Here is a 15816-nt window from a genome sequence, read left to right as displayed (position 1 = left end):
TTACAAGGGACTTATTCCTTTACAACGGTAATATGGGGGAAAAGGGGGCTGGACGAACCAAAGCAAAGAAGTAATATCAAAGCCCCCCCCCCCTCTCCTATTTACCTGCCTACCCACTACTTCCAATTTAGCACCACCTGGTTGCCCTAACAAAATTACAAGGCGGTGGTCCGCCACCAGGTCTTACCTAGTGTGTCTAGACAGCTGAATATGCTACGGGTATATGTATGCCGCCGGGCCTGTTGCCTAAGCACTCCCTAGGTGCCTTCCCCTTCCCCCCTGGGAACAAATTGATAACAAGAAATATGAAACAATTGTCAAAAACAAATAAGCAAAACAAAGGATGTCAAATAAGCTCTATCTGATCAAACAAACTCACAGAACATACCACTTTCCAAACAAAATCAACCTCTATCACACAATCAATCTCAGCAATCCCTACCTTCAGCAATCCCTACCTTCAGCAATCCCTACCTTCAGCAATCCCTACCTTCAGCAATCCCTACCTTCAGCAATCCCTACTCAGCAATCCCTACCTTCAGCAATCCCTACCTTCAGCAATCCCTACCTTCAGCAATCCCCTACCTTCACAACCCCTACCTTGTCATATTAAAATAGAGACAGTAGATCTAGCTGGTCTGTCATAATTTAATAGAGACAGTAGATCTAGCTGGTCTGTCATAATATAATAGAGACAGTAAATCTAGCTGGTCTGTCATAATATAATGGATAGATCAGTAGTCTGTCATAGCTGTTCAGTCATAATATAATAGAGACAGTTGATCTAGCTGGTCTGTCATAATATAATAGAGACAGCAGATCAAGCTCGTATGTCATAATATAATAGAGACAGTAGATCTAGCTGGTCTGTCATAATATAATAGAGACAGTAGATCTAGCTGGTCTGTCATAATATAATAGAGAGAGTAGATCTAGCTGGTCTGTCATAATATAATAGAGACAGTAGATCTAGCTGGTCTGTCATAATATAATAGAGAGAGTAGATCTAGCTGGTCTGTCATAATATAATAGAGACAGCAGATATAGCTCGTCTGTCACAATATAATAGAGACATACAGTGCCTTGCGAAAGTATTCGGCCCCCTTGAACTTTGCGACCTTTTGCCACATTTCAGGCTTCAAACATAAAGATATAAAACTGTATTTTTTTGTGAAGAATCAACAACAAGTGGGACACAATCATGAAGTGGAACGACATTTATTGGATATTTCAAACTTTTTTAACAAATCAAAAACTGGAAAATTGGGCATGCAAAATTATTCAGCCCCCTTAAGTTAATAATTTGTAGCGCCACCTTTTGCTGCGATTACAGCTGTAAGTCGCTTGGGGGTATGTCTCTATCAGTTTTGCATATCGAGAGACTGGAATATTTTCCCATTCCTCCTTGCAAAACAGTTCGAGCTCAGTGAGGTTGGATGGAGAGCATTTGTGAACAGCAGTTTTCAGTTCTTTCCACAGATTCTCGATTGGATTCAGGCCTGGACTTTGACTTGGCCATTCTAACACCTGGATATGTATATTTTTGAACCATTCCATTGTAGATTTTGCTTTATGTTTTGGATCATTGTCTTGTTGGAAGACAAATCTCCGTCCCAGTCTCAGGTCTTTTGCAGACTCCATCAGGTTTTCTTCCAGAATGGTCCTGTATTTGGCTCCATCCATCTTCCCATCAATTTTAACCATCTCCCCTGTCCCTGCTGAAGAAAAGCAGGCCCAAACCATGATGCTGCCACCACCATGTTTGACTGTGGGGATGGTGTGTTCAGGGTGATGAGCTGTGTTGCTTTTACGCCAAACAGAACGTTTTGCATTGTTGCCAAAAAGTTCAATTTTGGTTTCATCTGACCAGAGCACCTTCTTCAACATGTTTGGTGTGTCTCCCAGGTGGCTTGTGGCAAACTTTAAACTACACTTTTTATGGATATCTTTAAGAAATGGCTTTCTTCTTGCCACTCTTCCATAAAGGCCTAAAAAGGATATAGGATTTGTGCAATATAAAGGATTTGTGCAATATACGACTGATTGTTGTCCTATGGACAGAGTCTCCCACCTCAGCTGTAGATCTCTGCAGTTCATCCAGAGTGATCATTGGCCTCTTGGCTGCATCTCTGATCAGTCTTCTCCTTGTATGAGCTGAAAGTTTAGAGGGACGGCCAGGTCTTGGTAGATTTGCAGTGGTCTGATACTCCTTCCATTTCAATATTATCGCTTGCACAATGCTCCTTGGGATGTTTAAAGCTTGGGAAATCTTTTTGTATCCAAATCCGGCTTTAAACTTCTTCACAACAGTATCTCGGACCTGCCTGGTGTGTTCCTTGTTCTTCATGATGCTCTCTGCGCTTTTAACGGACCTCTGAGACTATCACAGTGCAGGTGCATTTATACGGAGACTTGATTAGACACAGGTGGATTGTATTTATCATCATTAGTCATTTAGGTCAACATTGGATCATTCAGAGATCCTCACTGAACTTCTGGAGAGAGTTTGCTGCACTGAAAGTAAAGGGGCTGAATAATTTTGCACGCCCAATTTTTCAGTTTTTGATTTGTTAAAAAAGTTTGAAATATCCAATAAATGTCATTCCACTTCATGATTGTGTCCCACTTGTTGTTGATTCTTCACAAAAAAATACAGTTTTATATCTTTTTGTTTGAAGCCTGAAATGTGGCAAAAGGTCGCAAAGTTCAAGGGGGCCGAATACTTTCGCAAGGCACTGTAGAGACAGTAGATCTAGCTGGTCTGTCATATAATAATAGAGACAGTAGATCTAGCTGGTCTGTCATAATATAATAGAGACAGTAGATCTAGCTGGTCTGTCATAAAAAAAAGAAATAGTAGATCTAGCTGGTCTGTCATAATATAATAGAGACAGTAGATCTAGCTGGTCTGTCATAATATAATGGATACAGTAGATCTAGCTGTTCAGTCATAATATAATAGAGACAGTTGATCTAGCTGGTCTGTCATAATATAATAGAGACAGCAGATCAAGCTCGTATGTCATAATATAATAGAGACAGTAGATCTAGCTGGTCTGTCATAATACAATAGAGACAGTAGATCTAGCTTTATGACAGACCAGCTAGATCTAGTGTCTCTATTGTATTATGACAGACCAGCAAGATCTACTGTCTCAAATATATTATGGCAGACCAGCAAGATCTACTGTCTCTTTTATATTATGGCAGACCAGCTAGATTTATTGTCTGTATTATAATATGACAGACCATCAAGGTCTCCTACATACTAGCTAGATCTACTGTCTATTATACTCACAGACAATATTTTGACAGTTTTGGAAACTTTAGTGTGTTTTCTATCCTAAGCTGTCAATTATATGCATATTCTAGCATCTGGTCCTGAGAAATAGGCCGTTTACTTTGGGAACTTTATTTTTCCAAAAATAAAAATAGTGCCCCCTAGTTTCAAGAGGTTAACCCTAACCCAATCCTGAGGGTTTTGGTCTGCCCACAAGACAAATCAGTATTTTTTTAACCCTACTCATTCAAATTCAAAACCTAACCCTAACCCTCCTGAGGGTTTTGGTCTGCCGAAACTCGCAAGTGCGACAGACTGACTTGGCTGGTATGGACACATGGCAATCGACTGAGACATCGGACCCTCATATGGTACGCAACTCGAGGAGTTTGCCTGATCGTAAACTCACCAGGTATCCACAAGGACGCTGGACGGAACTCCAAGGGCGGATGCATGACAACCGTAGAGAGGGCTCGCCTTCTGGGTTTTTGTCTGCTCAAACCAATGGAAGTTCAAAGACTAACCACTTGACAGGGACATATGGCAATCGACTGAGACATCGGACCCTCATACGGTACGCAACTCGAGGAGTTTGCCTGATTGTAAACTCACCAGGTATCCACAAGGACGCTGGACGGAACTCCAAGGGCGGATGCATGACAACCGTAGAGAGGGCTCGCCTTCTGGGTTTTTGTCTGCTCAAACCAATGGAAGTTCAATGACTAACCACTCGACATGGACACATGGCAACCAATTGAGGGTCAGACCTGCACAATGTATGTAACCACCCCTCATTTGACCTCTACGCTCAGAAAAGACGCCCCCAAAGAAGGCGATGCTACCCCACACAATCAGAGCTCTTAGATATTGAAATAATACGCCATACGCTCTCACCTCTGTGCAGTGGGGGCTGGTTAGCAGCCAAAGACATGCCTTCGCTCCCGGCGAGCCTCCTCGCAACCGTCTGCCTGACCCCCAAGTTGAATATAGTCACTCGGGGTTTAGCACAAGAATGGCAAGGTGGAACTTGGAGGCTACAATGGAGTGTTGGTGAAATGGGCTTGTGGTGGTTTGGTGGTGTTAAGGTGTTGATCTGTGTACGACATCTAGTATGACTGTCTCTAATATGTATACAACATCTAGTATGAGGGTCTCTAAGGTGTTGATCTGTATAGAACCAGTGGTGGAGAAGTACTCAATTGTCATACTTGTGTAAAAGTAAAGATGCCTTAACAGAAAATGACTCAAGTGAAAGTGAAAGTTACCCAGTAAAATACTACTTGAGAAAAAGGTGTCTGGTTTTAAGTGTACTTAAGTACAGTAGTAGAAAAAGTACAAACGTCATACTTGGGTAAAGTACAAAGTACTAGTCAACGCTATACATCAAATTACATATATTAAGCAAACCAGACGGCACGATTTTCGTATTATTTTCCAATTACAAACAGACAGGGGCACACTCCAACACTCAGACATCCTTTACAAACACAGTATTTGTGTTTAGTGAGTCCACCATTAGAGGCAGTAGGGATGACAAAGCGTTATATTGACAGGTGCCATAATTCTCTCCTGCTTTAGCATTCTAAATGTAACGAGTACTTTTAGTTCTCAGGGAAAATGTATGGATTAAAAAGTACATTATTTTCTTTAGGAATGTAGTGGAGTAAAAGTAAAAGTTGTCAAAAATATAAATAGTAAAGTAAAGTACAGATACCCCAAAAAACTACAGTAGTAATTAAAAGTATTTTTACTTAAGTACTTTACACCATTTTGTAGAACTTTCTAGCATGAGGGTCTTTATTGAAGGTGTTTCTCTGTATACAACATCTAGTATGACTGTCTCTAAGGTGTTGATCTGTATACAACATGAGCCAAGGGGGATGAATACTTTTGGAAGGCACTGTAGATTTAGAAATGTTGCATTTTGATACGAGGGTCACCAAGACCGAAATAGAAATTTAACACTGTTTTGTCGATCAATCATCAAGTTGAAATCAATAGCATATTGATATAGCATACTAACACAGCTCAAATATTTCTTACTAGATATTTTAAAAATGCTCTTAAATACAATTGAACCAGGTGCCTTAGACTAGAACATCCATAGGGTCTGACAGCAGGTTGAATAATTGACATCCTGAGTGAGTGGAGAAATATTTGTAATTTTTCATACAGCCCTCTATGGGAATTGAACCCACAACCCTAGCATTGCACACACCATGCTCTACCAACTGAGCCACACGGGACAGACAGACAGACAGACAGACAGACAGACAGACAGACAGACAGACAGACAGACAGACAGACAGACAGACAGACAGACAGACAGACAGACAGACAGACAGACAGACAGACAGACAGACAGACAGACAGACAGACAGACAGACAGACAGACAGACAGACAGACAGACATAGAAAGAAAGAAAGAAAGAAAGAAAGAAAGAAAGAAAGAAAGAAAGAAAGAAAGAAAGAAAGAAAGAAAGAAAGGAGACAGACAGACAGACAGAATGAGAATATCCAAATTGTTTATTTGAGTACATGTTTATCAGGGCACACACACATTGTCTCTCTCAATTTTATTCAGTTCTCTCTCTAGGTGCAGTGCTGGGCCAGACAGTCGCAGGCAGTGACAGACAGAACGTTGTGATGTGTCAGTGTTCCATTAGAACACAGCAGCGGAATGCTCAGAGGCTCTGTCGCCACAGAAACACAACACACACACTCCCTCTCCACAGCGTTAGTTTCCAGGGAATATACACTCTTACTACGACACTTCCCCTGAGAGAGAGAGAGAGAGAGAAAGAAAGAAAGAGAGGAAAATCATCATAAAATCAAGACACAAAAACAAAATTGGCAATGTACACACAGATTTCTTTCCTCAGGGCCGTGGGGTGAGACCGGGATGCAGCTTGAGCCCCACCCTCTTCAACAAATATATCAATGAATTGGCGGGGGCACTAAAACAGTCTGCAGCACCCGGCCTCACGCTAATAGAATCTGATGATTTGGTGCTTCTGTCCCCAACCAAGGAGGTCCTTCAGCAGTACCTAGATCTTCTGCGCAGATTCTGTCAGACCTGGGCCCTGACAGTGAATCTCAGTAAAACAAAAATAATGGTGTTCCAAAAAAGGTCCAATAGCCAAAACAACAAATACTAATTCTATCTAGACACTGCCTCTAGACACAGCCTGCCTGTCGTTCTGTACCTTGTCACACCTCCCTGGAATACTGACCCATGCAAGCCCCGACCCTGAGCTTGCATGCTGTTCTGTACCTGACCCCTGCCTGCCCTTGACCTGTCGTTTGCCTGCCCCCCTGTTTTTGTAATTAACTTTTGCTACATCGAAACTGTCTGTACCTGGGTCTTTTCCTGAGCCTTGATAGCCACGCTAGTGCACACAAAAATATACAGTTGAAGTCGGAAGTTTACATACACCTTGGCCAAATACATTTAAACTCAGTATTTTACAATTCCTGACATTTAATCCTAGTACAAATTCCCGGTCTTAGGTCAGTTAGGATCACCACATCATTTTAAGAATGTGACCTGTCAGAATAATAGTAGACAGAATGATTTATTTCAGCTTTTATTTCTTTCATCACATTCCCAGTGGGTCAGAAGTTTACATACACTAAATTAGTATTTGGTAGCAGTACCTTTAAATTGTTTAACTTGGGTCAAACGTTTCAGGAAGCCTTCCACAAATTTCCCACAATAAGTTGGGTGAATTTTGGCCCATTCCTCGTGACAAACCTGTTGTAACTGAGTCAGGTTTGTAGGCCTCCTTGCTCGAACATGCTTTTTCAGTTCTGCCCACACATTTTCTATGGGTTTGAGGTCAGGGCTTTGTGTTGGCCACTCCAATACCTTGACTTTGTTGTCCTTAAGCCATTTTGCCACAACTTCAGAAGCATGCTTTGGGTCATTGTCCATTTGGAAGACCTATTTGCGACCAAGATTTAACTTCCTGACTGATGTCTTGAAATGTTACTTCAATATATCCACATAATTTCCCTTCCCCATGAAGCCATCTATTTTGTGAAATGCACCAGTGCCTCCTGCAGCAAAGCACCCCCACAACATGAAGCTGCCACCCCTGTGCTTCACGGTTGGGATGGTGTTCTTCGGCTTGCAAGCACCTCCTTTTTCCTCCAAGCATAACGATGGTCATTATGACCGAACAATTGTATTTTTGTTTCATTAGACCAGAGGACATTTCTCCAGAAAGTACAAACTTTGTCCCCATGTGCAGTTGCAAACCGTAGTCTAGCTTTTTTATGGACGTTTTGGTGCAGTGGTATCTTCCTTGCTGAGCGGCCTTTCAGGTTATGTCGACATAGGACTTGTTTTACTGTGGATATAGATAATTTTGTACCTGTTTCCTCCAGCATCTTCGCAAGGTCTTTTGCTGTTGTTCTGGGATTGATTGGCTCTTTTCGCACCAAAGTACGTTCATCTCTAGGAGACAGAACGCGTCTCTATCCTGAGTGGTGTGACGGCTGTGTGGTCCCATGGTGTTTATACTTGCGTACTATTGTTTGTACAGATGAACGTGGCACCTTCAGGTGTTTGGAAATTGCTCCCAAAGATGAACCAGACTTGTGGAGGTCTCCAATTTGCTTTTTGAGGTCTTGGAAGATTTCTTTTGATTTTCCCATGATGTCAAGCAAAGAGTCGCTGAGCTTGAATATAGACTTGAAATACATCCACAGGTACACCTCCAATTGACTCAAATTATGTCAATTAGCCTATCAGAAGCTTCTAAAGCCATGGCATCATTTTCTGGAATTTTCCAAGCTATTTAAAGGCACAGTCAACTTTGTGTATGTCAACTTCTGACCCACTAGAATTGTGATACAGTGAATTATAAGTGAAATAATCTGTCTGTAAACAATTGTTGGAAACATTACTTGTGTCATGCACAAAGTAGATGTCCTAACCGACTAACAAAAACTATAGTTTGTTAACAAGACATTTGTGGAGTGGTTGAAAAATGAGTTTTAATGACTCCGACTTAAGTGTTTGTAAACTTCCGACATCAACTGTACCTACCTCTGCCTAATCATCAACATAATGCAATGAACGATCTGAGAGACAAAGCAAAAATGGCCTTCTACGCTATCAAAAGGAACATAAAACTCAACATCCCAATTAGGATCTGGCTAAAAATACCTTAGTCAGTTATATAACACATTGTCCTCTATGGTTGTGAAGTCTGTGCCCTCAATGGTTGTGAAGTCTGTGCTCTCTATAGTTGTGAAGTCTGGGGTCCACTCACCAACCAAGAATTCACAACATTGGACAAAGACCCAATTGAGACTGCATGTAGAATACTGCAAAAATAACAGAATTAGGACTATACCCGCAAGCTATCAACAACCAGAAAAAAAGCTGTTAAATTCAACAACCACCTAAAAGGAAGCGTTGCTTACACATTCCACCACAAAGCCCTCACCTTCAGAGAGATTAACCTAGAGGCGAGTCGCTGGTTCCAGGGGCTCTGTTCACAAACACAAACAGACCCCACAGCGCCCCAGGACAGCAACACAAATAGACACAATTTGACACACTGGAAAGAATCAACCTAATATAAAATGAGGTGGAAACTGAGCGGCACTTCCTAACCTCCTGCGAAATGTATGACCACCTTAGAGATATTTCCCACAGATCACACGGACCCACAAAGAATTTGAAAAAAACATCTAACATTGACAAACTACGGTATCGGTAGCCAAAGTGTTCAGTCACAGGAGCAAGATTTGTGACCTGTTGCCTATGGAAAAGGGCATCCAGTGCAACACAAACAATTTTGTAAACACAACCAATGTTTATCTGTTTATCTACCTTACCCTCCTATTCATACTACAACTATTTGCACGTTGCTAGAACACTTTACAGAGCTGATAATATAACACTTGAAATGTATTGATCTTTTTCAAACCTGAGTGCAAAATTTACTGTTGTGTCCCCTCACTTTTGTTTATGGTTTATTTCACTTTCTTTGGCAATGTAAACATGTTTCCCAGGCCAATAAAGTCCCTTTGCATTGAGTGAGAGAGAGAGAGAGAGAGAGGGGGGGAGAGAGGGGGGAAAGAGAGAGAGAAAGGGGGAGAAAGAGAGATAGAGAGAAAGAGAGAGAGGGGAGAGAGGGGTGGGAGAGAAAGAGAGAGAGGGTGGGGGAAAGAGGGGTGAGAGAGAGAGAGGGGGGGGCGAAAGAGAGAGGGGGAGGGAGGGAGGGATAGAGAGAGAGAGAGAGAGAGAGAGGGAGCGAGAGAGAGAGAGGGGCGAGAGAGAGAGAGAGGGAGGAGAGAGAGAGAGAGGGGGAAAGAGAGGGGGGGAGAAAGAGAGAGGGGGGAGAGAGAGAGAGAGAGAGAGAGAGAGAGGGGAGGGAGGGAGATAGAGAGAGAGAGGGGGAGAAAGAGAGAGAGAGAGGGGGGGAGAAAGAGAGAGAGAGGGGAAAGAGAGAGAGAGAAAGAGAGGGGAGAAAGGGAGGGAGGGAGGGACATAGAGAGAGAGAGAGAGAGAGAGTGGGTCATAATATATAGTTGTCTTACCTACTTCAATTAACTCTTCACTAAGTCCCACCCCCCTTCGTTACTGTTTGCAACCTGGAAGCCCAATTTGGAGAAAACGCCTGACAAGGATCTCAACCTATGTTTTTAATAGAGACTGAAATGAAGCATAGACACCCATTGCTGATCAGGAGTTGAACTGTCAAATTAAGTTTGTAGTGTGTCTCTGGATGCACTGTTCATGAAGTCAAAGTCTTATTCTATGTTTATGGTCAAAGCTCCTGTTGGAGGAAATTATAGTTGAAATGATTAATTATGTATACATTTAAATTAGAACCATTTATTTTAATACTATTATGTTATGGTATGAAATGTATGGGTTCTTGGTTAAACTAGGACTGAAAATGTAAGTAAAACGAATTAATTGTCTGTACCTTGCGGGTTTAAGGGAGAGGGATGGCATATCTCTTTAGACAGATAAAAATGTTTGTTTGATGATCCATTAGTGGAGAAGAGTATATCTTTTAGACAGATTGGAATGTTTGTTTTATGAGGGGAGTAGAAGACAATCTCCAGACCTGATGACACTGCGCTATTGTGTGGATCGGAGAGAGTGTGAGAAACTGATGACGTCATTTTATGTTCTCTCTTTAAAATGTAATGTTCTTTGTATTTTGGGTTAGTACTCTCTTGATTTAAACGCTGTTACCTGACTTTTAAGACTGGTCACGATCTATTTCATGCAAAAATGATAAACTTACAACTTATTATGAAATAGATAGAGTGTGAATTTGGTTTTGGCTACAAAACATATAGGAATTTAGAATTCCTCAAACAGCTCCTCACCACTTTTGGAGCGAACAAATGTGACCTGTTTCAAGAAGCTAGATGTATGTTGCACGTCACTACTTCACAGGAGAGGCATTTGAACTTTTTTTGACATTTATTTGCATCAAAATGCGTTTTGTGGCTGAATTTCCAGAAATTCCAGAAATTCCATCTTGAACATGTGAATTTTCATGTGTCTTAATAACAAACGTATATGCCTGAATATATTAATACAATTTTAAAATTATGAGCCTAGTTGGTTTAGCCATGGACAAATACAGGTACTTTCCCACTAGCCATGATTGGCTGAGATAATGGATGGGCTGGACATACCGAGAGATGATTTTGGATTGGTCTGCCATGTATCTGCTCAGTATGTGAGGACAATCCTTTCTACCTCACCTTTTTTTTAAAGATATCATGAAAAACTGAAAAAGTTGTGCTACTGCTCTCTACATTACTGCCCTGAAATTAATAGCGCTATCGACAGAGATTAGTGGGAACAAGTTGTGATGGACAACTTTCTGGAGGACGATCGTGTCTTGCTGACTCTCCCTGAATGAACATTTATCAAACAATGAGGAAAACCCTGATTCAATAAAAAAAAGTATTGAACCAGTCTACTGATGACAGTGGTGGGGAAGAAACTGTGTCGCTGTCACGGAACAAGTTGAGCTAGTTTTGGAATACCCGGTGGAAGCTGAGATGATTGCCAGATGCAGAGAGTCCAAAAGAGAACACATTTTGTCAGAAAGTTGTTTTCATTTTAAGTTAAAGCTTACTGTTAGCTAGGTAGCTAATTTTAGCTGGCTGGCTCTCTAGCTAACGTTACGTGTATGATCTGTGTAGTAATGTTATTCGTATTGCAGAAAGTCATTTGTATTAGTAGTTATAGCCTTATTTTTGCTAGCTAGCTAACATTGACCATAGTTGGTTAGCTTTAGCTACCTGCAGACTCATGCATGGTAGTATTGCCGCATTCAAAACAACTGGGAACTTGGAAAATGACGAGGTCAAATCATGACATCAGTGATCTTCAGGTCAGAAAGTCGGAGCTCAAGAAAGAGACCCGAGTTCGAATTCAAAATTGGATGACACTTCTAATAAATGAAAAAATTCTGAGTGCCCAGTTGTTTTGAACACGGCATTATAGTTGGGATTAGGATTCATTGTTTAGCTAGCTAGCTAGCTAGCTACATGTATTAACAAAATACTGCACCTTCTGTATCCTGCGCATGTGACAAACTTTGATTTTATTTGATATAGTGTGTGTTTACCAGAGATAGTAATGTGAAAAACAACGTGACCTGTACGAAAATCAGATTAGGATATAGGCCAAGGACTAGATGCATTTTTTCTACTACATTCAGCACTTTTAGTTAGCTAACTAACATACATTTGGAAAAATGTGTCATATTAGCTATGGCTAGCTAGCATTAGCAACGTGTTCAATGATAGCTTGCTAACCAGCAAGCTAGCAAACAATGCAATAGCAACATTTTGGATTTGAAAAACACTTCAACAGTCTCAATATTTCAGCTATCAGTTATAAGTAGATACCCCTAATGCACTTTTGAATTATTTAGCCATAAAAAAATAGTTTTTTAAAATAAAAACTATACGTTTTGTTGACTGTTGCTACCCATCAAAATGTTCTGATTGGTTGCCCAAAACATGTATTGTGTGTTTAAGAGTAGGACTGCTAAATAACTGTGTGTGTTCTCACCTCACAGTAGTGTAGTTCTATCTGTTGTTGTGACTGGCAGTCGTCAACTTTGATGTAGTTGAGTGTTCCCACTGTCTTCCTACACTCTGGCTCTGTACCTACAGATACACACACACACACTCAGTACCTACAGATACACACACACACACTCAGTACCGCACACACACACAAACACACACACACACGCACACATACACACATATATACACACACACACACACACACACAATAAGGACACAAACACAAGGTACGGACACGAACACCAGGTAGATGATACTCACACATCTCACAGCAGCTGGTTCCTATCTGGCTGATCTTCCCCTGAACACAGAGACGGTTAGACATATCATACATATCACATCATATAAAACACAACAGAGACATATCATACATATCACATAATATAAAACACAACAGAGACATATCATACATATTATATAATATAAAACACAACAGAGACAAATCATACATATCATATAAAACACAACAGAGACATATAATACATATCACATCATATAAAACACAACAGAGACATATAATACATATCACATCATATAAAACACAACAGAGACATATCATACACATCACATAATATAAAACACAACAGAGACATATCATACATATCACATAAAACACAACAAAGACATATAGACATATCACAAAATAGAAAAAACAACAGAGACATATCATATATATCATATAATTTAAAACACAACAGAGACATACCATACATATCATATAATATAAAACACAACAGAGACATATCATATATATCATATAATATAAAACACAACAGAGACATATCATACATGTCAGATAATATAAAACACAACAGAGACATATCATATAAAACACAATAGAGACATATCATATATATCATATAATATAAAACACAATAGAGACATATCATATATATCATATAATATAAAACACAACAGAGACATATCACATAATATAAAAAACAACAGAGACATATCATACATATCACATAATATAAAAAACAACAGAGACATATCATATATATCATATAATGTAAATCACAACAGAGACATAGCATACATATCATATCATATAAAATACAACAGAGACATATCATACTTATCATATAAAACACAACAGAGACATATCATATAAAACACAAGAGGCATATCATACATATCATATAAAACACAACAGAGACATATCATACATATCATATAAAACACAACATAGACATATCATACATATCATATAAGACACAACATAGACATATCATATATATCATATAATATAAATCACAACAGAGACATAGCATACATATCATATAATATTAAACAAAACAGAGACATATCATACATATCATACCATATAAAACACAACAGAGACATATCATACATATCACATCATATAAAACGCAACAGAGACATATCATACATATCATATAATATAAAACACAACAGAGACATATCATACATATCATATAAAACACAAGAGGCATATCATACATATCATATAAAACACAAGAGGCATATCATACATATCATATAAAACACAACAGAGACATATCATACATATCATATAAAACACAACAGAGATATATCATACAAATCATATAAAACACAACAGAGACATATCATACATATCACATCATGTGAAACACAACAGAGACATATCATACATATCACACCATATAAAACGCAACAGAGACATATCATATATATCATATAATATAAAACACAACAGAGACATATCACATAATATAAAAAACAACAGAGACATATCATACATATCACATAATATAAAAAACAACAGAGACATATCATATATATCATATAATGTAAATCACAACAGAGACATAGCATACATATCATATAAAACACAACAGAGACATATCATATATATCATATAATATAAAACACAAAAGAGACATATCATACATATCATATAAAACACAACAGAGACATATCATACATATCATATAAAATACAACAGAGACATATCATACTTATCATATAAAACACAACAGAGACATATCGTATAAAACACAAGAGGCATATCATACATATCATATAAAACACAACAGAGACATATCATACATATCATATAAAACACAACATAGACATATCATACATATCATATAAAACACAACATAGACATATCATATATATCATATAAATCACAACAGAGACATAGCATACATATCATACCATATAAAACACAACAGAGACATATCATACATATCACATCATATAAAACACAACATAGACATATCATATATATCATATAATATTAAACAAAACAGAGACATATCATACATATCATACCATATAAAACACAACAGAGACATATCATACATATCACATCATATAAAATGCAACAGAGACATATCATACATATCATATAATGTAAAACACAACAGAGACATATCATACATATCATATAAAACACAAGAGGCATATCATACATATCATATAAAACACAAGAGGCATATCATACATATCATATAAAACACAAGAGGCATATCATACATATCATATAAAACACAAGAGGCATATCATACATATCATATAAAACACAACAGAGATATATCATACAAATCATATAAAACACAGAGACATATCATACATATAATATAAAACACAACAGAGACATATCATACATATCACATCATGTGAAACACAACAGAGACATATCATACATATCACACCATATAAAACGCAACAGAGACATATCGTACATATCATATAATATAAAACACAACAAAGACATATCATATATATCATATAATATAAAACACAACAGAGACATATCATACATATCATATCATATAAAACACAACAGAGACATATCATACTTATCATATAAAACACAACAGAGACATATCATACATATCATATAAAACACAAGGGGCATATCATACATATCATATAAAACACAACAGAGACATATCGTGCATATCATATAAAACACAACAGAGACACATCATACATATAATATAAAACACAACAGAGACATATCATATATATCATATAATATAAAACACAACAGAGACATATCATACATATCATATAATATAAAACACAACAGAGACATATCATACATATCATATAATATAAAACACAACAGAGACATATCATACATATCATATAATATAAAACACAACAGAGACATATCATATATGTCATATAATATTAAACATGTCAACAAATCATTTATGTATGCACCTGCTTCGTGCACGGGGGCATTGTCATAACCTACATATCATATAAAACACAACAGAGACATATCACACATATCATATAATATAAAACAGAGCAGAGACATATCATACATATCACATAATATAAAACACAACAGAGACATATCATACATATCATATAAAACACAACAGAGACATATCATACATATCATAAAAAATACAATAGAGACATATCATATGTATCATATAATATTAAACACATGTCAGCAAATCATTTCTGTATGGACCTGC

At 38.1% G+C, this 15816-nt stretch overlaps 1 protein-coding gene across 1 annotated transcript in view; it reads right to left on the bottom strand.

Moving 5' to 3' along the window:
* Nucleotides 1-5788: 5788 nt before the first annotated feature.
* vwf (von Willebrand factor) overlaps nucleotides 5789-15816 on the bottom strand; it is a 189697-nt gene continuing 179669 nt past the window's right edge. The window contains 3 exon segments of the mRNA XM_042302000.1: nucleotides 5789-6058; nucleotides 12348-12445; nucleotides 12629-12668. Of these exon segments, the coding sequence (XP_042157934.1) occupies nucleotides 5873-6058; nucleotides 12348-12445; nucleotides 12629-12668 (324 nt within the window). The 3' untranslated portion in view covers nucleotides 5789-5872.

Source organism: Oncorhynchus tshawytscha, linkage group LG19 (genome assembly GCF_018296145.1).
Source record: "Oncorhynchus tshawytscha isolate Ot180627B linkage group LG19, Otsh_v2.0, whole genome shotgun sequence".
Classification (NCBI taxonomy): Eukaryota; Metazoa; Chordata; class Actinopteri; order Salmoniformes; family Salmonidae; genus Oncorhynchus; species Oncorhynchus tshawytscha.
Note: the sequence above shows the minus strand (reverse complement) of the source record. Positions and strands in the feature narration are given on the sequence as shown.